At 40.9% G+C, this 27,942-nt stretch overlaps 1 protein-coding gene across 1 annotated transcript; it reads left to right on the top strand.

The window, feature by feature from the left end:
- Positions 1–153: 153 nt before the first annotated feature.
- On the top strand, positions 154–27,942 carry PSMD11 (proteasome 26S subunit, non-ATPase 11). Its single transcript, XM_036879030.2, has 14 exons — positions 154–309; positions 2,611–2,712; positions 7,946–8,070; positions 13,913–13,984; positions 14,391–14,448; positions 16,603–16,797; positions 20,645–20,789; positions 21,614–21,674; positions 23,408–23,470; positions 24,926–25,051; positions 25,549–25,584; positions 25,833–25,884; positions 26,175–26,317; positions 26,433–27,942. The coding sequence occupies exons 1-13, from the start codon at positions 219–221 to the stop codon at positions 26,315–26,317; spliced, it is 1,269 nt and encodes a 422-aa protein (XP_036734925.1). The 5' UTR covers positions 154–218; the 3' UTR covers positions 26,433–27,942.

Here is a 27,942-nt window from a genome sequence, read left to right as displayed (position 1 = left end):
GCCGCTAGGCGGCGCTGCGGAGCTTGCAGCCCTCTAGCGAGGTGCCCCCGCCCTCACCCTCACTCCTCGTCCCCCGCGCGGCAGAAAAACTACGACTCCCGTGGTGCTCTGGGAACCGAGGCGGGGGGCCCAGGGAGAAGAGGGGTGCGAGGGCGGGTCTTCCGGGCGTGTGTTTCCGGCGACGGCGGCCGCGGCCGGGACGGTCTGAAAGCGGTAAGATGGCGGCAGCGGCGGTGGTGGAGTTCCAGAGAGCCCAGTCTCTACTCAGCACCGACCGGGAGGCGTCCATCGACATCCTGCACTCCATAGGTAAAGGCCGCCGCGCCCCCCCCCAGTCCTGCGGGAACCGCTTGGCTTGTGTCGGGCGGCGCCAGCGGAGCGGGGCCGGGTTAGCCGGCTCCGGTGCTGCTGACTCACTGTGTGTGAGGGGGCCGGGCCGGGGCACAGGCCGCTAGGACTTCCCGGAGCCCCCGGGTCCCGCCCCGGTAGGAAGCCCCGAGGCACCCCGGCGCCCCCTCGCCGGCTGCTGACTCACGGCGGGCCAGCCTGGGGTGGGAGAGCGGGCCGAGCCGGGCCCCGCCGCTCCCAGCCTCGTTCCCCGCCTGGCCCTTGCGGGCTGGCCCGGGGCCGGGAGCGGAGCCGTGCCGGCCGGCAGCGTGTTCCGACCTGGTCTGCGTCTCGAGTTGAGGGCCTTGGCGGAACCCGCTCCAGACAAGCATTTCCCGCCGTTGTTATCAGCACTGCCTCCTCGGGGTGGGAGCGCGAGCGCTTGCTTTGCTCCTGGAGTTTCCTTACGCGGGACGTTGGGAACTGCTACTTCTTGCGTGCCCCGCGGCGGAAAGCTGCGTTAAAGGGGGACCACACATCTCGGGTTGGCATTTGGTTTGAGGAGGTGACCGAGAGCTTCCTTTGCCCCCATGTAGAGTGTAAGAGCGAGATGTTGGGGTGGGACCGCCCGGCTGGTGGAGGTGACTGATCGTCTAGTCTCCCTGGTAAGAGGTTGGAAGTGAGTTTGGGGAGTTAGTTGTCAGCCGCGGAGTTAGGGAACTCTGGAATCGGCCGGCTGCATATTGCCGGAGAAAATGATGGAAATTTTTCTTAAGGCTGCAATATGATTGTTTTACATCTTGCACAAAGCAAGGAAACTGAAATGGGAGCCTCTGCCAGTCGCTTCTGACAGCTTTCTACCGGGATTCAGGTGTGAACAGAAATAGATTTATGAGTACAGAGATGACTTTTAATGTTCAGTCATAAAGGGTTCAGTTAGGGCATGGGCTAACTCTTAACATGTACTAATATGATCTTTTTAATATAGCTTTAAAAGATTCGAATTGAATCAACAAGTAGTATGAGAATGCACTTGGATGTGGGACCTCCAGAATGTTGGCTTTTATGTTGGCTTATTAATGTCTGTTGAGTTTTGGTACTTCTGACTTGCATGGAGAAAGGACAGTGACCTTAATGTCTTTATCTTTGGGAGTGTTCGAGAAGGAGAGGAGGTGAGGGTTAAGCTGCATCTGTGAACGGATGATATGTAATTAAGGGGTGTTTCATTTTGAAGTTCTGATCTTGACTTATTTCAGTTACAGTTACAGAACCAGAGTCATCTCAGTCACTGCTAATTACGTATTTTTATTCTGTGAGTACACAGTAATACTTAGAACTAATATAAGCATGATTTGTGTCTGTGTGTGCCTAGTGCCTAATATTTTGTCTTTTATAATGTGGAAATTATGGTAAATACTGTAATTAGAGTATTTCTTGCTTGCCCACTGTACTAGGAGAGTTCCCTAAAGGTTCCCTGTTAGAGCAAGCTTGAGTCATGATGCTTGACTGCCTTACTTTTTCCGGACTCCATCATGGAGTATCAAAATCTTGGTTTTTGTCAAGTCATGATGCTTTTAAGAAAAGTGATAACTAGTGATGATCACTAAAATTATCACTACAAAGTTGGAGAGGCTCTTCAATGTTGGAGTGGTAGAATAGTTATTAACTGTTGAAAGTGGGGCAGATATCACAAAGTTAGTTTAATAGGTTCTGAGTCCATTCTAAAGCAGCAGTCCCTCCTAAGGTTCACACTGGCGCTTTGGGTTGTTTTTCCTGAATGGCTTTGTAGGATTCCTTATCCCTAACACATCTGAAGCTGAGGCTTTCCATAGGCCTAAAGTTTATTCTTGACAGACTTTTGACTTCATACTCATCAATAACTTGGTTATTTGATTTTAGTTTGTGGAAGGTAAATGCATACGTATGTTTCCTATTTTTAGATAAGGTAGTGCCTAGAATGGGGCTTTACCGCCCCAAGTATGAAGAACTTGTTTTGTTTGAATTTTGCTTTAACCAGGTGACTGCAACAGAAACCTCAGTGTATGTGGGGTAAGGAAAATTCTACTTGGTAGACTGAAAAAGCACATTTAAAATCACAGAGGAATCTATTTTTATGATTTACATGGGACATGTCCTACATGATAATTTTACTTTTTATTTAAAGCTCTCTAGAATTTGTCTTTTATTAACTGTTTGACTTTGTAATGTCTCGTGAGGGTGAAATTTCCCCCAGTCTTCACTTTTTATTAGAATTTTAAGAAGGTTTGCATTTTCCTCTTCCAGTGAAGCGTGACATTCAGGAGAACGATGAGGAGGCAGTGCAGGTCAAAGAGCAGAGCATCCTGGAACTGGGGTCTCTCCTGGCAAAGACTGGACAAGCTGCAGGTAAGTGCTGCCAATGGGTTGCTCTCTCTTTTACCTGAAATGCTGGGTGAAGTGTCAAGTTTTGTTGGAGTAAAGGAATATAGGAATGCATCCACACAGTTTATTGGTGGTATAATTCAATTTTATTGCCAACTTATTGAGCCTAAGCTTTGTAGCAGGAAGTTAAGTGGCTGTTCAACTCAGTTCTTTTCATGGAAGAGTTTTTGTTCTGCAGGTGAGGAAAAGTCCTGTTCCTGATGGGATATAGTAATCTGTGATTTGTTCCTGGTTTGAATTTATACTGTATTCCTGTATGTACAGGCAGCAGCAGTCTTTAGTTACTTCACCAGGCAGCTCTGATGTATGGAAAGTGGATAGTGACTTTAGGTCCCTGACTTGAAAATGACTAGGGATTTGCTATCCAAGTAAGAGACTTGCTGTCCTTTATTTCTGATACAGAATGAGTAAGATATTAAATGGAAAGAGCCTTCCCAAAATGTCTTCATTGGTACTTAGGACTTTGTGCATGTCATTGCCCAAATACTTTAATTGTAACTGAACTGTTGAATTTCTAGGCTGGAGATGATATTCTGTTGATGGGTTTGTCCTTGGAGTGAAAGTCCTGCTGACCAGAAAGGGCCTTTGACCAGTAAAGTGGTAATATTATTTATAGAGAAGCTGGCTTAAACTTAAAATGGATGGCTTTTGTAAACTTTCAAGTGAATTTAGACCATATCTGATTAGAATGGATTAAGATAAGTAAGTGACCTTTGAATTCTTTTCCCCAAAATTATGTTGTTAGCCAAGAGAACTACAGGTGGAAGCTAGCAAAAGTTACTTGAGAACTGAGATGTTTCCCAATTAAGGGTGAATAGCTTATTAATTATTGGGCTCAGTTAATAGAAAGCTGAGTAACTATGTATGACATTGGGAGGATGTGTTTATGTGATTCATGAATCTTTTTAAAAATAGCATTTAAAACTATCTGTAGTAAGGAAAATAGTTTTTGAATGCTTACCATGAACTAGTTGCTGTTTTAAACCCAAACAATCCTTCAAACAACTTGATAAAGTAGATACTGTAATCCCCTTTACATTTGAGGAAACTGTATACAGAAAAGTTTAATAATTTACCCAAGATGACTCAGCTAGCACATAAGAGAGTAAGGATTTAAACTCCTGTAGTCCCACTTCAGAGCCCATGGCCTCATGGTATAATGGTTATTGCTTTTCACAGTTACATCTGCTTATGGATTATCAGTGGTAGGTGCTAGCCTTTTCATTTTAAGCTGAATTCCCTCCTATTTAACGTATTTATGTAGTCCTTTTGCCTGTCAGTGTCAGCTTGGGGGTTGCAAAATAGTTTGAATAAGTAGTCCATACAAAATGTAATTAATAAAATATTTTTCCTGAAAGAATTAGAAAGCCAGGTAAAGTGATTTAAGTTTTTTCTGTTGTTGACATATCCAACATGTTGAAATGTCTGTTTTCCCCAGTAGCATGGATAATTTAAAATGTCATGTAGTATAGTCACTGTTTCAGAAAATTTATCCAAAAATGTGTACTGTTTTGTTTTAAATTCCTATTTTGTGCTTTTCTCTCTTCTAAGGCCTTGTCCTCCCCTCCTTGTGACCCAATACGTGAGAAGGTTAGAAGTGTAAACTTCTAAACCTATTGGGATTTAACAGGTGAATCATAAAGACTTTCAAAAACTTTTCCAATTAACATTGTATTCTAAGAAAGAGTTTGATGAGTATAGGTATATATAATAGAAACCCTAAGGAAGTCTTGAGGCCTACATTCATTTACCTGTCTTTGCTATTAATAATTGACAGGTTTGTGTTCCTTTGATTTTTGGTTTCCTTGAGGACAGAAAACATGTCTGTTCCATTATCTTCAATTTTGCTTTATTGTATGTTTAATATATAGCTAGCAGCATGCTAAGTACTCTACTCAAAAAGTTTGGTAGGATCCCTAACCAGAAGCAGTCCCTTGGGAATTAGTGAATGAGAGAGCATCTGATACATAATAGTGATTGAAAGTAGTGCTGAACATCATCAAACATGATGTCTGGGCTTGGAATTTGCAGATTTCATAGCCTGAGACTCTTAAAAGGATTAGGTTTAGTTCTGTGAAATCCTAAAAAGGAAGTTCTGGACATATAATTGCAAATAATCTTAGTGAAAATAAGAGGAAGAGGTCAATATGATTCTATGGGAATTAAAAAAAGTTAATTCAGTGTGTATCAACATGGAGAGAAACAATGTAATGAAGAAGGAATAAGAAACAGTAGCAGACTAAATTGAAAAATGAACTGAGTCTTTTGGCAACTAAGAGACCATTTGTTTCTCTGTTAGGGTAAGAAGAATAACACCGAGTGTTTGGAGAAAATACTGTGATTCTAGCAGGTGCTAGAGAGAAAGGCAGACTGTCTAGCCCATGTTTTGCTCCTGCCTTTTCCAGGAAGGAAAATGATTTTCAAAAAGAAAAGATAGAAGTAACATCAGAAAGAGAGAATTAAAGCCAAGGTAGGTGAGAGAAGAGAGAGGAGATAGTCTCTTTAAATAAGTTCAGATCTCTAGGCTCTGACAAATTCTGTCTTTTAATATCAAAAGAACAGTTCTAGCAGATATATTTATAGAGCTACTATTATTATTCTGAGAAAAATCATGGAAGATGGAAGTGTATAAAGAAACTGAGAATGGGCAAAACATTCCAGTTTTCAAGAAGGTAATGAAAAGAATAAATTCTAGATACTATGAACTGGTAATCATCAATAAAGTTCCAGGACAGACTATTTGATAAAGAGGTTTTAATCACTTAAAATCACTTTAATAAGAAAAGACTATTTCATATCCACCTTAGTTCTCTTTGGTTTGCGTTATCAGCCCAGTAGATTCGCAGGGCTTCATAGACAATGGCTTGCCAGCTATTTTTGTAAGTAAAGTTCTGTTGGAACATAGTCACATCCATTTGTTTATATATGTATGATCGCTTCTGCACTACAATGGCCTACCTGCCACTGAGACCACAGCCTGCAAAGCCTAAAATATTTACTATTTCGCTCTTCACAGAAACTTTTCCAACCCCTGGGTTAGAGGAACAATATATATTACTTTTCTGATGTAAGCAGGGTTTGTGAACATGTGCTGTAATTTAATGACAGGTGTAAGTTATGCATTTATCATGACAGATGCATCATCTGTTGACCTGGAGGGAGGTCTCTAGCATCTCGTGATAGGTGTATGTCCTTGTTCTTCTGGTCAGTGTCTGGCATTATGGCCAAAGCCATTTCAGAAGGCATGCTTATTTTTGTAGATGGCTCAGTACGGTAGAGGACAGAATTAAGATTCAGAGTTATTGCCAAATCCAGCAAGATTAAATTCAAGTGTGGTAAGTATAAAGTTATATACTTAAAGTATTTATCAACACAGAGGGTGGGGATTATCTGTTTATGCAAAAAAGATCTTAATGGACTCAGTCTGAACAAAGAGTGCTATAAGAAAAAGCAAAACATGCTGTCTTGTGTTACCAGATCTAGAAAGGGGCCAGATCAAGAGAATTAAGCCATGGCTTTACTGGTCAGACCCCACCTGGAGCATTGTTTTTAGTTCTGGCTACTACAAGTGGTACATTTGCCAACTAGTGTTTCTTCAGAGTAGGGCAACCAAGTGATAAGGAATCTAGGAACCAGGATTTAGAGGGACAGTTGAAATAGCTAAAGGCGTTTAGCTTGGAGAAAGGGAAAGTTAGGGAGATATAAATGGTAGTTGTCTTCAAATATTTGAAGCCATGTTGAAGGAGGATATAGACTTCTGTTTTAAAAAGATTGGTTTAATTTGATCAACATTGGAATAGTCTGCTTTTGAAAATTTCTTTCATTAGAAATTGTTCAGAATTTTTCAGGCATAGTAGGAAATGATGTGGGAGAAGGCACATTGCACTAGACTACTTTTAAAAAGCTACAATTTAATAATATAATTGAAATTTGCATATGTGCAAAAGGAATTTGAAAGGGAGAAATCAGTGGCATGGATGACTCAATAGGACTTTAGCTGGACCTAAAAGGATATCCAAGATTTTACATTGGTAGAGAAGATGGGGGAGAAATTCCAGATGGGAATGCAGCATAAGGAAGTCATGAAAACAGGAATGTGTTTAATCTATACAGAGTGAATGGAGTGGCAGAATGGGAAAAAAATCTTAGATAGTGGGACCTATCAAAGATCAGTACTGGGGAATAAAAGGAAAGATGAATTTTTCCACTATATAGAAAGTCCCTTTTGTACCTGACACAGTCCCATGCAACCTGTGACTATTTAGGCAGATGAGGATTTTAGGACCCTGAATTAGCATTCTCAGGAGGGTAAGGTTTGCTTGCCCTGAATTACAGTTCTCAGGAGGGTGAGTCTACAATTGGAGAATATTAAAGAGGCAGTGGCACTAAAGTAATTTTAACCTACTTTCCAAAAGTACTTACTTAGTTGTTGAAATATTCTCTTAATCTTTATTCGTGTTTCTGAAGATGCTCCCTTAAAATTACTGTACCAGTTTGTTTTCTTATACAGGGGGAAAACACCTCTGTGGTGGACACCTTGTTTGGTTATAGTTTAATACTTAGGTTTGGCAGGTTAATGAGGAATTTTAAAGCATGTAACTTTAAGGGAAGAACACCTTAACTTATATGTGAAAAGTTTATTCACGAGTGCTAGGGAAGTGACACTGCTAGAAGGGCAAACTGAGGAGTACTTCAGGAAGGGAGGAAAAGGTGAACCTGGAAAGGAAAATCTCTTTGTGTTTAGAGCAACTGCTAAGGCAGACTGAGAAGTTAAAAAAAAAGAAATTACTCCTATAACCTGATCAGATTTGTTGGTTGTGAGGCAATGATTTTGTGTGAGGTGGCAGAGACCCAGCATATTTCATGTTCTAGAAAACTGTTCTCTTGAGATTATGAGTACCTTGCTGTTTATCTTTCATTAAGATAGATAAATGAGGCAGAGAGATAGAAGCTTTTTCCAGGGCCCTCATAGTAATCCAGTGGCTGAGTGAGGAATAGAATACAAATTTGGTATATGTTGTTTACTTATTTTTGCTATTCTGTTACCTGCTAAGAATGCTTTGAATTCCTACTAAGTTTCATTTAGACTGATTCCAGTGACAGTACTGGTTTTATGATCTTGAATCATTTTTTTAATGGATATTTTGTCCCTAATATTGATGTTTACTGTTTCTTTTCTGAATTGTCTTCCACACAGAGCTTGGAGGACTCCTGAAGTATGTGCGACCCTTCTTGAATTCCATCAGCAAGGCTAAAGCAGCTCGTCTGGTCCGATCTCTTCTTGATCTGTTTCTTGATATGGAAGCAGCTACAGGGCAAGAGGTAAACTACTTTAATGAAGAAGGTAGACAATATGGAAAAAAGTGTTTAAGTGAAAGAAATGCCTACCTGCACTGTGGTACTAATGGGGAAGGGACAGCTGGGAGGACAGCTCAGGACTTATCATGTCAGTTTCTCTTTGTTAACAGGGCATTTGATACTTTGGGTCTGTTCCATGCTTTGCTTTGTAAGTGGAGAGTGTCAGTGGTCCCTGGAATCCTCATTACATCAGGGTCACAAACTGATTCTTGTCTTTGAGGTATTGTATTGCCACACCTTTGTAATGTTTTCTGTGTCACCAAAGCTCATGGTGAGCACTAAATAAGTCTTGTAGCATCCCTTCTTGGCATGTTTTATACTGCGTATATGCCTTTATTGTGGGGAGCATCCATCTGTTTCTGTCTTGTGTGTGCAGAGGTGACTTTGGTGTACCTGTACTCTCCTCTACAAGTTCAGACTAGATGCTGAGTTGTGTTGAAGGGTGCCTCTTTGGAGTCACTGAGCTGCTTCTAACATTTCAAAGATACCTGTATTTTCTGCAGTTTCAGAGAAGGAGACACTACCAAAGTTGAAACTGATTTTGGAAAATGTGGCAGATTCAAGCAGGGTATATTGTGGTTGCTTGAACCTGTTTGTGACTGTAGTTGTTGTCTTCCCTATAGATGTATTGATCAGTACTCATTGAATGCCTGCTATGTGATAGGCAGTGTTATAGGTACTAGTAGGGGATACATTTGTTAAAAACACAGTCACTGCCATCACAAGGATTATATTTTAAAGAGGAAGACAGGCAATAAATATATACAGCATCACCTAGTAATAATAAGGGCAGGGATAGGAATAGCTAATTAGTTATGTGTCTGATTGTTTGCCGTAACCTCTGTGGGTGTACAAGGGAAAGGTATGAAAGAGCATGGCAGCATATTGAATAAATAATGAGGAATTTCAGAAACCTATGACATGTGGATTCCATTCTGAAGTCATCTCTATTGTAAAATTTGGTTTCTTGCCTTAGTGATTCTTTGAAGCCTAATTTAAACACCATAAACTAATTTCATTTGTAGAAAATTCATCTGTAGAGAAGTCTTCAAATTCATCTCTTTCTGAGAGAACTATGTTTTATGATAGCAGATCAAAAGTGGATAATATTTAGGCCTTTTGACCCAAAGCATAAGAATTATTTCTATGAATAATGTAAAAGAAAAATGTTATTTTTAAAGGGGTATTAGTCTTAGCTAACTCTTTTTTTTTTTTTTAATTCTTATGAAGAAGTGGCACCATCTTTTTTTTTGAAATAGTGTGCCTTCAAATGGGCTGAGCAATAAATGTTAGTTTGAAACAGACTGATACATGTTACTTGGAGTTTTTAGGCAAAAAAACCCCAATAATTATCCAACTCCTCTTTTGTATACTGAAGTTTCTGGAATTTGTCTCTTCCCATAACATAGAGCTGACTCAGTGGATAGAGCCGTATTTATTTAATGATTGGTTCTCCTCCTCTGTGGAAGTCCTCAAATCATACACTGCTTTTTTAACAACTGGCTCGTGGGACTTTCTGGCCTTGACCATGTAGTTCCATGTCTGCTTAGGCCCTCCCTTAACTGTGTTTGTACAGTGCCAGTGCTCGTTGCACATTACATTTTGTCAACTAGAAGCCTTTCTTTCTTTTCATAGGCTGAAGGGAAACATTCCTAGATATTGTCTCATTTTATCACCAGTGTTTCTTTAGTGCCAAGTAAAAGCTGCCGGTTTGGTTGTTTTTGATGATTAACAATTTAGGTTTTGTCAACAGCCACAGTCTTAATCCACTTAGCAGGGCTGCTTCTTCTTTTTTTGTTTTTCTGAGCACAATTCACAGGATCCCTTTATTTAACCAAAATACTTCTCTTTCTCTTACTTCCATAGTAATGATAATGCCTTATTTTTTGTATAATGCTCTAGCAGGGCTTCTTTTAATAATTTTTGTGTATTATAGGTTATTTGCTTGTTGTTGAACAAATTATGAATCATCCAGAACTGTTACACCTGTACCTCAAACTCAACATAGCCATCAACATTCAACCATTTATTAAATTAATGTCAACTCAACTTTCTTCAATGTTTGTTTCTACACCTCTTTTATTTGTTCTTTCTTTGCAACTAACATCTAGTTTGGTTCCTAATTATTTCTTATTTAGGCCAGTGCAAAAGCCTCATTCCATCTTGTGTACCACCATTGTGAGAGAGAGCCTACCAGCTAGCCAGCTCTCTGAGTATTTTATTCTTCTCCCCACTCACCCCCAGCTTGAGCCTTCAGTGGCTGTCCATTGCCATGGAAAATTAGGTATTTAATGGTTTTCTATAGTACAACCTATCACAGCAGCCTGATATCCTGGGATTCTGTGAGGGTACCAAATATGCCAGTTATGTTAGATGCCTGGCTGTTTGCTGAGCAAGCCCTGTGTGTACCTCATACTGTACCTTTCCCTTCTGTAGTCTCATCTCAGGTCGCAGCCAGAAATCTTTGCTTGTTGACTTCAGTGTGATCTTAATTCTGTCAATGATCCACGTCATGATTTGTGCCTATTATTTATTATCCTGCCATATATGACAGTTACTTAAACATTTGCCTTCTTTACTGTAATAAAATTTCATTCAGGTGAAGCAGTGTATACTTTGTGGTACCCCAGAGCCCTTCTCATTTCTAATACCTGGTTACTCCTTAACCATGGCTATCTCACCCACCATACTATTCTTTTACTTTCTTTACAGCTGTAATATTGGCCTTTTTGCCATAACTTCAGACTATTTTGGCCTTGGGGCATTTTTATATATCTTGATTGCTCTCAGCCTGATTTTACCATGGTTTTTTCCTTCACATCACTTCTTACATTTCATTTTGCTTGTATTTCACTTCCTCAGAGACCTTCCTTGATCATCCTATCTAGAATACTTTATCTCTGCTTTACTTTTCTTCATATTTATTTTACTTATTAACATCTGTACCCACCTTAGAATATAAATTCCATTAGGATAACTACTTTGTCCTATTCACTGCTGTGTCGTTGGCACTCAGAGTAGTTTGGCCCAGGGGAGCCACATAACTAGTATTTGTTGTAGGAAGGTGTGGATGTCTTTGTTGTGGTAGATGGTCAGCAGATACTTTGTTAAGACATAAACTTATTGAATTGAGATACAAGCATGAGATACTACATTTGTCTAGATGATTCAAGGTCTTCAACTTGGGGAAATTGGATATATTCATCTTGGAAATTTCTAGCTTCTTTTTAAGTTCTTTGAGTGAGGGGAAAAGATAGAGGAGAATAGATAGATCACTGTCATAGTAGTATTGAGCCCTGATGCAAAATGCAAAGTTTTAGAACATTGTTAAGGGAGTTAGGAACTTTGTGTTGGAGAGTTTGGTACCAAGAGTATGTGGGAAGGGGTGTTCCTTGCCTTTTTAGTGTGGGGACTAACCGTAAGCCAGATCTACAGAACAGTCTTCAGCTTGCTGTGTCCTGAAAGCTGATGATTCAGGTTAGGATCAGGTTAATTGTATAAGGTTTAGAGCCTAGAAAGTGAGGATGTGGGGGTAGGGTAGAAGAGTGAGGATGGGGTGATTGGCAGGGGAGGGTGATTGGCAGTAAAAGAAAATTGGAATGGGCAGGGGAGAAAGGAGACTGAACCAGACCCTTGCCAAACTGAAATTCTGAAATTAACCTTACTTTGCAGAAATCTCTAGGTAGTTGCCTAAGGGAAGTCATTTTTTGGTAAAGTCTATCCAACTAAAACATACAATAGCACATTTTAAGAAACTGTATGTTGAAAATCCTATTATTGAAATAGTTATTCCAGTGGAAAAAAGGAGCTTGTGCTAGAGAATTTGAGCCTTGGAATGGTAGTGAATAAACTTGTTAATTTACCTGTTTTTTTTTTTTTTACCATTGGAATTCACTTAATAAAGGCATTTAAAAAAAATGGTTGGGTGTATTAATTTAAAACTTCAGTATCTAATTGTGACTGCATCAAGCTTTTGTACTCAAGTACGGACTTCCTCCAGAAGCATGGGCTTCTCGCATATTCTTTCCCCTTTATGAGTTGCTGTCAGCGTTAACAAAACACAAAGCCCCTCAAAGTAGCTGTGAAGCAAAGGCAGTGGCCTTTAAAATTCTTCCTTAGAAGTGGAGTGCTGGTTCCACTAGTTAGAGTCCTGGATAATGCAAATCTTGTACCCCATAATTGATAACAGATAGGCAGGGCATTTTTGTGAAGAATCTGTACTCTAGGAGAAATGTCTGGAATGACCCGAACTTATTAAGGCTGGTTGAGGTAGAAAGAGCCCTAGAGATAGAGTCAGTTCTAATGCCATCAGCTGATATGTGACCATGAATGGGTAAGTCACTTAACATCTGAACTGTCAGGGAAATGGGGACAGGTGAAGAGGCTGGAGTAGAATTCAGTGTTTCTTAACTAGGATATACATCAGAGTGGCCATACTATATCCAGACCACTCAATCAGGAGCCTCGGCATTTGTTTTTGTATTGTTTGAAAAAAGTGCCTTGGGTAAAATTGTGATGGTAGTAAGCATTTCTTAGTCCCCCACAACACATAGGACTAAAAGACTGTTTTTTTACTAAAAATATTCAGTAAAATATTTTCAGTTCCATTTATATAATGAACAGAGATCTTACTTTTGAGTTTGGCTTTTCAGAACATAACTCTCAATTTGTGATTGGCTTGCTTTTATTTTAGTCTTTGTAGATTTGTTATGGGGTCAGTTGAGAGAGTTTGGAGTTGGAGATTAAGTAGCCACCAGGGGGCTCCAATGAGTTGTAAAGGTTTCACTGAAACTCCAAGTGGTATGTAATGTCATCCATTTATTTACTGAGCTTAAGACTAAGGAGTTTAAAGCAGACTATCTGTTGTTTCCTTTTCTCTCCTTACAACATCTCTTAGAGAACTTCGGACTTAAATAAAAACCTGTTGTATTAGCAATCAGTGGAATCAGTTTCTTTTTATCTTATGCTCTGATTAAGAATCTTAATACAAAACTTCAGTAACAAAAGTGATACACGGTCTGCGATACTTAATAGGTACTTTGTCACAGCTACTCTGTCAGGGATACCTAATGGCATGTAGACCATCTAGCATAGAACACTACTTTAAATCAGTTAATTTGCATGTTATATCACTGCTTGGGTGGCAGATAGGACTGGAGGTTCAGAGTGCCTTCAAATAAAGCTGAAAAGTCCTTCTAAGTGTTAGACTAATTCGAATTTTTTTTACTCCCTTTATTATAAGTTAAGTTTGCTGTATTGTGAAGATGAATTGATGAATTGGTTAGCTGTTCTTCTTAGTATCTGAAAGGGAAGAGGCAGCTGGGCCTTTTGAGTCCAGGGAAAACAGTTAGGATCAAGGCATTTGTGCCTAGGCAGAAAATTTCTCCCCCTTATTACCAGTATATTCACATTAACACATTACTATTACTGTTTGCAACTATTCAGGGAGAAATTTCTGCTTTAAAAATTCCTCAGCCATTGTAGAAAACTACATTCTAGGGCTATACATATGTTGGAAGTTCTGGGTCCCTTCTGTGAAGGTAGAAGGGGAGTCTTGAAGATGAAGCTCTTTTCCACAAGAACACAGTCTAAGCCCAAAGAAACTTTGTGTATAAAAAGCCAGGCTGATTCTCCAATATGATATAACCATTACAAATTGAGATATTGTGGATCAAGGCATGTTCCCTGAAACATTAAACAGAGCAACTTAGATAATATATAGGGAAGAAATTAAAACTATTCTCCAAAGCATGGTTTTTGGGTAGAATGTGAGGACATAATGCTGCATGTACTGTCTCTGCTTCAGGTCGAGTTGTGTTTAGAGTGCATCGAATGGGCCAAATCAGAGAAAAGAACTTTCTTACGCCAAGCTTTGGAGGTATGTGCTTATGTTAATTGATTTCAGGTCCCTATGCGTTTGACAGACTATGAATGTAAGTGACACCATCCTGATCAAAAGTATTTTCAGCAACTTTGTATTATTCAGACACCCAAAGATTATTGGTAGTAATCTCACTTAGGAGAATTGCTCTGGTTGAAGTTTTGAAAGACAGACTTGCTACTTGGCTCAGAGAAGTAAGCAGCAACATGGTAGGTAAAGTTAACAGTCAGTGGCCATAATGGGAGATGTAGCCATGGACTAGATCATTTCTTTGACTAGATTTGATGCTATCATCAGGACTTGTATGCTCAACAGTAACAATTCTGTGACTGTCAGTCTTTGATTTCTTTCTTTGGCTTTTTTTCCTCCCTTTCCATCAGTCAATGCCTTTTCTCTTTCCTAGGCAAGACTGGTGTCTTTGTACTTTGATACCAAGAGGTACCAGGAGGCATTACATTTGGGTAAGTAAGTTGGTGGAAATTAGTAAGGCATATAGCTAGCTAAATAAATGTATTCTGAACCAGGCTGTACTCTTACTAATATATTAATTTATGTTTGCCTACTTCTAAGAAGGATTTAAGATGGCTTATATTTACTGAATCTGTCATGGAAAACTGCATTTGGAAGTTCTAAGAAACGAGTTAATCTGTCAGATTTATAGAACAAAAGGGTCAAATTACAAGTATTTCACTTATCACAGTTACTATATCTACTTGTAATTATTAAAATCTATTTTATATCTCAGGGTATTAATTGGGTACAAAATATATGGAAACTATAGTGGGCTGACTAAATGCTTTTTCCCATGTGGTCTTTAAATACTGAAGTATTTGCCTACTGCTTTCTTTTTTTTTAATTAATGGGTAAGTCCGGACTGTTTACCCCACATGGAAGAGTATGACTTACATGATCTGTGAGAGTGAAAAATTGCCAGTATTCAATTTTTTATCCCGCAAAAATGGCAATTTCATATGGTTTAAACAAATAATAGCATTTAAAAGTAACAGTTTTATTAAGATATAATTCACAGACCATAAAATTCATCCTTTTAAAGAGTACAGTGCAGTGGTTTTTAGTATATTCACAAAGTTGTGCAACCACCATCATCTGATTTCAGGACATTTTCATCACCCCAGAAAGAACCCTGTGTACCCATTAGTTATCACTTTCCCATCTGTCATCTCTGCACTCCCAGACCTAGGCAACCACTAATGTACTTTCTGCCTCTGTAGATTTGCCTGTTCTGGACATTTCGTATAAGTGGAATCATACAATGTGGGGTTTTTTGTGACTGGCTTAATTCACTTAAGCAAATGTTTTCAAGTATCATCCATGTGGTAGCATATATCAGTACTTCATTCATTTTTATTACTGTGTAATAGTCCATTTTATGGCCGTACCATAGTTTATTTATTCATTCAGCAGTTGATTGCCATTTAGATTGTTCCCACTTTTTGGTTATTGTGAATACTGCTATGAACAGGTTTCATGTGGGTATGTTGTTCTTTGGGGTATATACGCAGGAGTGGAATTCCTGGGCACTGTAGTAACTCTGTTTAACTTTTGAGGAACTGCCAAACTGATTTCCAAAGTGGCTATACCATTATACAGTCTCACCAGCAGTGAGGGTTCCAGTTTCTCCCTGTCCTCACTAACATTTGTTAATATTCTCTGTTTTTTTATTTTAGCTCACTTTGTGGGTGTAAAATGGTATCTAATTTTGGTTTTTATTTGTATTTCCCTAGTGGCTAATGATATTAAGCATCTTTTCTTGTACTTAATGGACATTTGTATGTCTTGGGAGAAATGTCTATTCAAGTCCTTTGCTTATTCTTTAATTGGCTTATTTGTGTTTTTATTGTTTATTGTGGATACAAGTCCCTTTATGGAATATATGATATGCAAATACATTTTTTCCCCCATTCTATGGGTTGTTTTTTCACTTTCTGGAGGGTGTCCTCTGAAGCACATTTTAATTTTGATTAAGTTCCATTTATCATTTTTTCTTTTGTTACACTTTTGGTATCATATCTAAGAAGTCATTGTCTGATTGAAGATGATAAAGATTTACTCCTATGTTTTATTGGTTTAGCTCTTATAGTTAGATCTTTGATTCATTTTGAGTTAATTTTTATGTATCATGAAGTCTTTAGATTTGATTTTCTCATCTGAGACGGGGAAGAAGGTGTATTTGGAGAACACTGGTATGCCCAGAACTCTTTCCTTCCCCCACCAATCCTGGTGCCTGGTGTTGGGTATGTAGTCTTGTGATTGCTGGAGAAGAAGAGAGTGAGATCAGACTCCAAACTGGATAACAAGTTTCAGGGTTTTCTGGATGGAGATTCTTAGTGTATTCACATATTTGGAGTGCTTTAAGACTCTGGGGTCTGATTTTTGTCCTTTGAATGCAGGAAGTTCAAAGACATCTGTGCTTTTCTTCTGGACAATACCATGTTAGCAGAAAATTTAATTCTTGCAAATAGATAACCTCATCTTGAGTTCAGGCAGGTTTCTTTATCCTGAGTGTTCTTACGAGGGTGGGAAAGTGAGATGTTACAGTATTAAGGTACTATGATTATGGCTAACAAAGGGGGGTGTGTATTTTTCTTCTCCAGGTTCTCAGCTGCTGCGAGAATTGAAAAAGATGGATGATAAAGCCCTTTTGGTAGAAGTACAGCTTTTAGAAAGCAAAACATACCATGCCCTGAGCAACCTACCGAAAGCCCGAGCTGCCTTAACCTCTGCTCGAACTACAGCAAATGCCATCTACTGCCCCCCTAAATTGCAGGCCACCTTGGATATGCAGTCAGGTAATACTCATAGCTGTTATGGGATGTTTTCTTAAAGATGATCTTATCTCATAGGTGGAAGGAATGGGGTAGTGGCTGGAGGATAAAATTGTTTGATGGGGCTCAAGCTTCCTCAGAGAAGCCAGTTAGAAGGCTACCTCTCTAGCCAGCTGCCCTCTGCCCTTCCCACTCCCCTCCATTAACTGCTAATAATGCCTAAAATATATTCAGAACATGCTTATTTGTGGTTGACCAGACAACCTGTTGTTAGAGCTGAGGTCCTAGAGCAGTCTACTTAGGTTTAGAAAGCTCTCCGTCAGAGCCCCTTAGATGGTAGCACTTCCCTCCAGGGTTGGACTAACCAAGTCTGTTGTCACTCCGAGACCTTTGTAAAGCATGTTGGACTTTTCCAGAGGGCCTCAGATCAGGGCTGAGGAAAAACTCCCCAGCCTCGGTTTCAGTCTCGTGTAGTGGATAGCTTTCTGATGGAGTGTGAATGTTGGGGCTAGGAGGCCATGGATGTGCAGTAGAATACTTCTTGTAGTTGGCAACTATTAGTTGTAATTTATTACCATCACTGAAAGAAGCGCTGGGACTGGAGGCAGAAGACTAGTGTAAGCCTGGTGTTAACAATCTTTGTTTCCACATCTGTTACAGAGAGAATAGCTGCCCCGCTTGTCTCTGGTGTATTGTTAGTGTCAAATGACATGTTTCATTACTCAGTTTTTAGGAGCAGAAGTTCTAAAAACCAACTTTCCTGGGTTGAAATTTCGGTTTTGTCAATTTTTGGCTGTATGACTTTGGGTAAGCTATTTATCTTTAGCTGATGTATAGAATGGTGGTAATAATTTACTTCCTGATAGGATTGTGATGAGGATTAAATGAGATGATGAATATAAAGCTTTTATGACAATACCTAGCATTGACCAAATATTTGCACTTTCTTTAAGCTGCTGCTCTTTTATTATGCTCTTCCTTAATGGACAAGAGTTGAATTAGCATTGTATTTCTCAGGAAAGAGGCCATTTTTATGTGAACCAGCTTTACTTTTCTTTCCAGGTTTTGTATCACTGCATTTTTACCCCTTATCAGGTGATCCTTCTTCCTGCCTTTTTGGTCTTCTAAATCTTTAGTCTTTTCTTGTCCACTTGGATCTTCCTCTTAATCTTTGAACTGCTTCAGCTGAAAACAGCCATTTCTCTTTTTAAATTGCTGTGTGCAAGCTTCTTGAAAAAGTTGAGAGAGTATCCTCCTTACTAGGTGACTCTGTTGACCCCTTGAGAGAAGTTGAACAACCCCTTTGTAACCTCTGATTTTTGGCAGGGAATTTGACCCCAATGAATACTCTAGGCTTCTTTAATGTCACTGTCCTCTTAGTCCTCTTCCCTTGACTAATTATCTTCAGTCCCACTTTGCTGTCCCCTTTTTCTTCTGACTGCCTCTGAAGTGTGGGTGTTCCTCAGTGTTCTCATAGTTCCTCTCTCTGCTCTGTCTGACTCTTGCCTGATTCCATACTGTCCCATGGCTTTCGCTGCCACGTACCACTGATTGTCTCTTCATCTGGGTCTGCAGTAGCTTCCCTTTCCTGAATTCCAGATCCAGAGTTCTAGCTGCATAATGAATGTATGCACACACCTAAATATTCCATAGATATCTCAGTCTTAATGTGTCAAAACTAAAATACTGTCTAACCTCTTCCTCCTCAATTGTTGTTTTCTACATTTCCTATTTAGTTAACAAATCATTATTGATTAGTTGCTCAAGCTATTATCTTTGGGGTAATTTTTACTCCATTCTCCTTCACCCTTCATATCAACTCAGTTGCCAGATTAGGTTGAATGTGCCTTTAAATCTGCCCTTTCCTTTCCATCTCTGTAGTCACTACTGTCATTAAGGCCTAGACCACTGGAGTAATTGTTTATTGATCTAATTGTCCCTAATCACTTTTACCAATCCACTTTGCCTTATTTGGCCCCAGTATCTTTTCTGAAACAAATCTGATCATGTAATTTTCCTATGGTTCCACATTATCCCAGGCTAAATTTTACTTTAATTTGGCATTCAAAAGGAAGGCAACCTTTCCTTTTCATCCTCATCTCTGGTTTTCAGTCCTAGTCACCAGTGACTTCATGTGTTCCTGCTTCTGTGCTTTGCACATTTTCTCTTTGCTTGGGAAGTCCCCTTTCATCTGTCCTCTTGGCAAAATCTGATGTATTTCTTCCACAGCCAGCTCAGATGTCTCCTTTATAAACCTTTTTCGGTGCCCTTTGCTCTCAGACTTCCCTATCAAAGGTATTCTTTCTACATATTAATGGTACTAATCTCCTCTTTCCATTTTGGTGATGTCTTTCCCTTTGTGAGACAGTGACTCCTTGCTTTATTCATGTATTTCCTTTATAGTGGCTATACCAGTGCTTGATATATGGTAGGCGCTTGTTAATATTTGTGTGAGTGAGTGACAGTCTAGTTTTTTGTTTTTGTTTTTTTAAATAACAGACCTCATATGCCAGCTATGTACTCATAGTCCTCATGTGGCCTCTACTTATGATGTGCTTGGAAAAGCAGTATACCAGTTCTTGGTGCTTATTTTATTTATTTATTTTTCATTAACCATCTTATTTTGGGTCTGGTATATGCTCTTCTAATTCTAGGCTAGGAGATCTGGGAGAATGGTGATTCTAACTCAGCTAGGTTAGCAGTGTTAATAGTTTGTTGGGTACTCTTAAAGGAGCTCTTCTTGGTTGTAGGGAAGGTCCACTTTTCTCCAGGCTTCTAATTAAGAACAGTAGTAGAAGGACCTAATTACTTCAGCCTCAAAATAGGAGGCTTTTTGGGTAGGGTAAAAAGTACTGGGCATGGCATGTATCACTCAATAAATGGTTACTAAGCCAGAAGTTCCCAGGCGTCATGCCAGGCATACCAGGTATGTCACAGGTGGGTTAAAAGTGTGCTGAAACATCAATCTTCTGGGGTCATGTGTAAGCAGTTTCATCCTTTTACTCTAGTGGGCTGAATACTTTCTACATGTACCTTGATGTGAAAAATGTCAGGAAGCACTGTGGTAAACAAATGGATGGGGCTGAGGTGTGTAGCCTCATAAGGGGTAGAACTGATACAGAATCTGAGGGCTTAGCTGTCTCCCAAAATAAAAGGAACCAAACTTCATGTTATCTCAAGTGATGTGTAGATTGGGGGTCATAGCAGATTTAATCAAAGTTCAGCTCATTGGAGGCAATCCAACTTCTAAGCAGTAGAGAATTGTTTAGATGAACTATGGTATATCAGCCTGAGGAGATGCTTAACTATGTATAGTTAAGTTCATGGATTTGGCATTATGTGAAATCTGTATACTGATTGCATCTAAGCAAAAGCACACCCATAAAGGACAAATATCTATAATGAGAATATGAGAGATTGGATTTTTTTGTTCTCCCATGAAAGCTGCTTACATATAAAAATGTCAACTTTAGAAAAACTATCTTAGAGAAATATTAGAACAGGTCATTCAAGCAGTCCAGGGATATTTGCGTCAACTTCCTGACTTGTGAAGGTGATGTCATTTAGGGTAGACATGGCTTTTTCTAGTGGTTCCAGAAGATAGTAGGACTGCAGTGGTGATGGAAAGCATGGGAAAAGATGTTAGAGTAGGTGGTTTTTAGGATCCCTCTTGAGTTGGGTCTTTAACATCTTTGGAATTTGTATTGGCAAGATGACATTGAACTAGCTGACAGAGACTTTGGGCAGGTCCTTTCCTGTGCTCTTCAATAAGTAGATGGGGTTGGGATAGATTTCTGAGGCCCTTTCCAGCGCTGATCTTTCCTGGTCCCATTATTCATGTGGTTCTTACTCCTTTCTTTTCAATGCCCAGGTATTATTCATGCAGCAGAGGAGAAGGATTGGAAAACTGCATACTCATATTTCTATGAGGCATTTGAGGGTTATGACTCCATCGATAGCCCCAAGGCCATCACATCTTTGAAGTACATGTTGCTGTGCAAAATCATGCTCAACACGTAGGTGCACATTAACTTTGGGATATGAGAACTTAAGTCTTTCAGCTAAGTTTCCCTGCCATAGCAGAGATGGCTTGGGCAGGGAGTTTGGCCAGTTAAAGGAGCAGCAGGAGCCACTTCTGGAGCTGGTTGAGGTAGAGGGGGAGGGTTAAAGGTATCCAAAGCACTTTTGATTGCTAGTTTTTCAGAGTTGGAGAGACAGAGTTTAGAAATCTCCTTCTTAGCCTCTTGGAATGTTTTCCTCATCCTGTGGTTATTCTCTCCAGATTAGGTGCTGAGCACAGGACAGAGGGCCAGGAAATAGCTGACAGAACAGTAGCAGCAACTGGGCCACCCAGAATGGGAGTGGGTTAAGAAAGAGGTTAGGGAGAGGTTTGAAAAAGGGAACAGCAGAGATTTTGATAAAGGTCTTTTTATAAAGAATTCTACAGAATTTGTCCACATTCCTTTGGGAATAAATGAGACTGACTGGGACGCTGTTTGGATCTTTGGATTACACAGGGGTGCTGTTTTACTAAGGTCTGTTATATTGGGATTTGACCTTATGCTTAACCATTCTGCCTGTTGGGTTTGTTACTCTTGGTAGGTTTAGTGCAGCTTTCTTTATAACGTTGGAGTTTTCTACTTTAAGTGCTGAGCTTTGGTCCAGTGTGGTGAAGTCTGGCTTCTGTGATGTGAAGGGCATATGGGTTTAGGGCTGGGGACTCGTTATCTCTGTGGGCAGGGTCTTCTCAGTAGAACTCTGAGAAAAAGAAATTTGCTTAAACCTATACTTAGAAATGTAACATTCTGGAACAATTGACCAAGTGTGTCTTTTTTTCTAGCCCAGAAGACGTCCAGGCCTTGGTGAGCGGGAAGCTTGCACTTCGGTATGCGGGGAGGCAGGTAAGGGAATACTGACTGCAGTTCTGATTTCTATTCCCTCTGATGCCAGCTTGTTGTCAGTCATGATGCCCAGTGGGACCAGTGCTCTTCAGGTCTCCATTCTACTCTTCATTCTTTTTTTGCCCCTTTTCCTTAAGCCTATTTAGTGTATTTCCTATAGTGTTAAATTCTTGGTCTAGAGACTCAATATTTTGGTGCTGTCATGGATACCAGGTGGTTTGAGGGACTTAGAGAACTGAACTGTATGTAGCATCTGTAGTGAGTTATATTGTATTTAATTTTGGCCAGAAAAATTATCTGCTGTGAGCCTGACTTGTCAATTTATCATGTGTGGGACGTGAAGTATTGGCTCCTCTGACTCTAGAGCCTGGTAAGGTCTGATGTCCATGTGCTTTGGGGAGGTTGGATTGCTTGGCACAGAAACCAGGTTTTGGTATCTCCCCTGAGTGCTTCTCATATCAGTATCTTTCCACTCATGTCCTAAGTTTTGGGTATTGTGCAAGAAGAAGCCATTCATTGGAGGTCAGTACCCCCTTTGTGCCTAAGTAGGGAAGAATGTGACCTGTGTAAAGATGAAGTCTCAGATGTCTGGATCATCTGTTCTTTGTACTTTACCTGATTATCACTAGTGAAGTAAAAGTAATCTTTCTAAATTTCTAATGCAGTTGTCTGTAAACAGACAGATTGGTTATCTTATTATTTCTTTAGGAGGAATGGCCACAACAGATGACTTCCTCCTTCTCTACAAGTGGCCCTAATTGGCTTTTCATCAGAAAGTTTCAGATCAGCTCCTGGTTTTGACCACAAGAATCCTGTTAATACTGTGGTGAAAGACTCACTCCCCTCTCTAGAACTGGAGTTGAGGAGATTGGCTGAGAGAGGTTAAATGTCCGGGGCAAGGTCAGGTAACTAGCAGGTGGTGGAGCCAGGCTTTGAACTTGGATTTTCTGGCTCTTAGTTCCAGGCTTTTCTCATGACATTTGTTATTGTAGGACAGTAGTGGAGACAAACTATACTAATGGTTAGCTTTTTGCACCATTTTAAAAGTCTGCTGTATAAGATGCACAATCCTAGTTTAAGTACATGGACTGGTTACAAGAGGAGCTTCTTTTGGTCCTTTGTTCCTCGATGGCAGCTTTCAAGCTGGAGTCAGGCTGGTCTAGAAAGATGAATGTTGTAGATTTATTGTTGAATGGAGATTTGACAGCTTGATCACTTGCCTTTTATAACCAGGTTACAAATTGCCCATAACCACTTGGTTGTAGCTTCATCCCTCTATGGGGTTTTAGGAATCAGTGTAATGGGGAGAATTTTGATGCCTCAACCCTGAAAAACCTTGGCCAGTGCTCTACCAACCTAGCAGAATAAGTCTTGGTAAAACAGGGCAAAAAGGAGTCTGAGGGGATAGGAAGTCTTGCAGTTGGGGGAAGAAATCACAGTTTTCTGGCCATTTTCCCTTTTAGCTTGTTCTTCTTTGGAAAATGTTGTATTGGGGTCTGCTTTTTGGGGGGGAAACTTTCTGTTAGTATTAAGTCATTTCAGATCTCAAAGGGCAGATGGGTGGCACAAACAGTGGCTTTTCTTCCCAGGTCTTTGAAGAAGAAAAACAGTGGGGCAGGTTCTTCCTTGTAGCCAGAAGTTGTATGAACATAGCAGCCTGCTTACGAGACTTGTTTGTTGGGATGGGAGTGTGTAAAATAGGTCACTTTCACTATTTTTCTCTTTATTCTTAGACAGAAGCATTAAAATGTGTGGCTCAGGCTAGCAAGAACAGATCACTGGCAGATTTTGAAAAGGTAAGTATGGTATTGGGTTGGTAGGGAACGGGTGGAGAGGAGCATTTAAGTACTTGTAAAAAATTTAAAAAAAATTTTTTTAAGTGATTATAGTTTCATAAGAAGTTATAAAGAGAGCACAGAGCAATTCCATGTATCATTCTCCTAGTCTTCCCCCGTGGTTACATCTCTGTTGTAGCAGGATATCCAAACCAGGACATAGTTAAGCACTTTTGTGCAATGAGACTTGTTGAGTTGTAATACCTCATTTATATATAGCACCTGTCAGTTTCACAAAGTTCTTCCTGTCATCCTTTTTTCACAACAAGCCTATTACCTGCATTTTATGGCTGAGGAAGCTGGGAGTCAGAGAGGATGCTGGAAGTCACAGAGCTAATGTGTGTCAGGGTTTGACTCCATGCCTAGTGCTTGTTGCATGTGGCACAGTCGTAGGTATTCCCTCAGGTCCAGAAATGCCAGGTCTGCTCCTCTGTGGGCAAAAGAGAAATCTTAGTGTGTGCAGCTGGGCTGGAAGATACTTCCAGGCTGATGTTCCAGACTTGCTTTCCCTCCTGTGTTTTTTACTCATGGTTTGCGAAGGTTGAAAAGGGAGAAAAGCTTGTGTGAGCAGTAGGGTGGGTCCTGTGTGTGCTCCTCTGAGCCTCTGTCTTCTCAGTCTGAGTATACAGAGAACGTAAACCTAGACCCAGGAAGAAAACGTTAGTGTGGATGGAGACTAGACTGGCTGCTGCCAAGGTTCATCACCCTTCTGGAGGCTTCTTGCCAGTTCCCACACTTGGCATGCTCTGTTGCTTCCCGTATGCCTTGTAGCACAGTTGACATGAGGTGGGGACGTTGATTTACTAACAGTAATTTTTACATACATGAATAAACAAACTGTCTCCATCATTTTCCTCCAAAGTTTGGAGTGTTCGATGGAACACGTTGATAAATAGGGGCTCCTTGGTAAAAGGGTCTGTCGCCAGTTATTTGGGAGACACTAGGGTTAAAGTTAGAAAGGTACTTTGTTTTCTTTTAATTGCTGAACTGTACTATGCTGATGTTCCTTATAAAATTCCAAGAGCTAGCTATGGAATTCAGCATTTCCTATTATTTAATCTCAGAATTCTTTTCCCCCCAGTGGAGACACTGTTTGTCCTGTAAAAATACATGTTGAGAACTGCTTGTTTAGTTAATTTGATTTACAAGCTGAGCTGCTCTTGGGCTTAAGTAGTTTGAGCTGTTAACGTGGGGCTTTCAGATGGAAAGGTGGTGCCTAGAGGTGGCTCCGTCTTTAGTTCTTAATGTTCCTTTTCTTCTGTTCTCTGTCACGGCTGTTCTTCCATCCCCCACCAAGTCCTCCAGAACCCCAGTCAACCATGTAGTTACAAGGGCCAGCGGGCTATTAAGGAACCTAGGAGTAGAGTGACTTCCAGTGCTCCCCTGTGCCATCTCTGTGACTGGCTCTTTTGGCAGGCCCTGACTGACTACCGGGCGGAGCTCCGGGATGACCCCATCATCAGCACGCACTTGGCCAAGCTGTATGATAACTTACTGGAACAGAACCTGATCCGAGTCATTGAGCCTTTTTCCCGAGTACAGGTAAGAACCCTGCTGGGGCTCGAGCCTTTCTCTGGTGTGAGGGGGTCCTGGCTAGGCATCCTCACTGTTCCCCCTCCCCTCCCATCCAGAATAGGGACTCGCTTCTGGAGTGTGCCTGGTGGGCAAGAGGCCCCCAGGAGCTTGGGCTTTTCTAAACATGGGAACCACAGTTGAGGAGAGGGATGCTGGAGGGCAGAGGCTGGCGGGAGTGCCCCCCTTGTATTGAGTGTAGTCTCCTCCTTGCTTTTCTACTTACTGTGTGTATGGTAAACGTTTTGTCACTGGGTGTGTGGAACAGGAGTGTATATATTGTCTGTAGTGATGAAGGGCAGGCTGATGGACAAAGCACAGGAGACCTAAGCACGGCCAAGAGCGTCTGGCCCTGTAGAGACATATTCAGCAAGATTTCAAGAGAGAGTGATTCACCCTCCTGATCCCCCATATTAGAGGCAAAAGTAAAACTTTCAGTGTTGGTGTCTCTCTGCCTTTCCTTTTAGATTGAACACATATCTAGCCTCATCAAACTCTCCAAGGTAAGGAGTCCTGAGCTTGCCTTGGGGGTAGGGATGGGGGTGGGAGTGTGTTTACACCCAGTGGGCCTTGTTGGAAAGCTCCCAAGCTTCTCAGTGGGGAAAGGGGACGTGGGCTCAGAGCTGGAGTTGCATTGTTGCTGTTGTGTTTTTTAATCCATTTGCCCTAAGACCCTTTGATACAAGGCTTTCACATCAGTGTTATCTCTGACTAGTGGATACTGGTCTTTAATCATGTGCTTTGATTTTAGGCTGATGTGGAAAGGAAATTATCGCAGATGATACTTGACAAGAAATTTCATGGTGAGTAACAGTCACACAGATGAGGGGGCTGGTGGTGATGAAATGGTTGAAGAGACATTGTGCTCTTATCTTGAAAGATGTTTTTGTCTCACTTGGTGGTTTCCTGGGATCCTGGCCCCTCTTGTCCCTGTGATGAGAGTATAAAAAACATGCACAAGTGAACAGGGAGACGTGCGCTCTGCTCTGTATTCCTTTCTGGAGAAAGTCAGGCAGCTGGGGAGTGGGCTGCTTCTCACATGCTTGGCCTCTAACCCCTTCTTTTACCTGGGCCGACCTTGTGTTTCCTGCAGGGATCTTGGACCAGGGGGAGGGTGTCTTGATTATTTTCGATGAACCCCCAGTAGATAAAACTTATGAAGCTGCTCTGGAAACAATTCAGAACATGAGTAAAGTAGTGGATTCCCTCTACAACAAAGCCAAGAAACTGACATAGGTGAGTGCTGGTGCCGGACCAGCCTGGGCAGCGCTGTCTTCTGCCTGTCAAGACTGAGAACCTCCTGGTGGCCTGGTGGCTTACCCAATTGACACTGCTCTGTCTTCTCTTGCAGAGTTGGATCTGTAGCGGTCCTTTGGAGAGTGTCTGTGGCGGGAGAGTGAAACCTTTGGGGAAAATGCTAGGGGATTCTTTTTTCTTTTTGTTCTACTTTTCGCTCGAAAAGTTTTTAAATCCTCATTTGGTGCATCTGTATTCCAGCCAATAGGTGTGCCAGTTTTCATGTAATCTTTACTGGCCCTACTTGGGAGTGGGGAAATTGCTTAAAAAAAAAGAAAAAGAAAAAAAAAGGTTATTCTAAATAAAAGGAAAAGGCTTACACTACCTAAAGCTGTGCTCTCTGCCTCCTGGGAGAAGGCCGCAAAGCCAGGCCCTCCGCCAGCCACTGGGGGCTCCTGATCCACCTGCCTGGCGTCACCTCTCTTCAGAATTGGGTGTTTGCCTGACCATCAAAGCAACGACTTTTTATTCTGTTTGTACTGAACCAAAACAAACAACTGTGTATAGACTGCTATTTTCTTTGTTATTTGAAATGAGGTGTTCCGGTGTTCTTTCCCCTGCCCTATGGCCTGTCCACTAGCCCTTCCTCCAGCAAGAGGGCCGGCAGGCTGGCCGAAGGTCTGCCGCCGCACCTGCACAGCTCCGCTCCAGCCTGTGAAGGAAGGGGAATGAGTCCAGGAGCTGGTGCCCACTCCGGCCACACGAGGAGCAGTGTGGGCCCTTGGGGCCTGCTGTGCATGTGGCTCTTTTTAACCCAGTAAACTAGATTAGATGTCAGTGTTTTAATTGTCCCTTCTCTGCTCTTTTCTCTCCCTTCACTTTCCCCTCCGAACTGGAGACCATTCCCGCGTGTCTCTTCCTTCCTTCCTCCTCCAGGGGATCCAGGCTGTCTGAAATTCATCAGCTTCTCTCCCTTTCCCACTCCTTCTCTCCTGCTGTCAGATGGATTTTTTTCCTTTTTTAAACAGTGATCATCGAAAATGAGACTGTGGGATGTGGGTTTTTTTGTTTTTTTGTTGTTGGATTTTCAAGCGACCTCATGTCCGCCTCCTAGGGAGCTTCTTTCTTTACGTCCTAGAAGTTGAGTGGATGGGAGGTAGAGCACTGTATTTCAGCATGCTTTGTTTTATGATGAGATTGCTTAGCAAGGCGTTAATGCCATCTGGGCAGGTAAGCTTCTGCACCTCTGTTGTGTTCAGCTGTATTTTCTTCCTCTTATCTTCTCTTTGTCTCTTTTCCTCTCCCCACCTCATGCCTTCTTCCTGCTGGCCTCCTTTTATCTTTCTTTCCCTTTCTCAAATTATCCTTCCAGGTTTTCATAATAAATTTATATTTTGTAAAAGGATTTTGTTGTACCAGGTTTTGCATCCTCTGTGAATCTGACTGGCTTTTACTTTCCTCTCCAAAATCAGGTTTTTGTTCTCGAACATCTCTCCCAATCATGTCCAGTCACTGTTTTGGTTTTGGCACCATCAATATCAAATGTACAAACGGTTCTTGCTAACCAACACCAGGTATATCTGATGTTCAGATGAGTTCCAATAAAAACAATTTTTTTTTCAAAA

Source organism: Manis pentadactyla, chromosome 4, assembly GCF_030020395.1.
Source record: "Manis pentadactyla isolate mManPen7 chromosome 4, mManPen7.hap1, whole genome shotgun sequence".
NCBI lineage: Eukaryota > Metazoa > Chordata > Mammalia > Pholidota > Manidae > Manis > Manis pentadactyla.
Note: the sequence above shows the minus strand (reverse complement) of the source record. Positions and strands in the feature narration are given on the sequence as shown.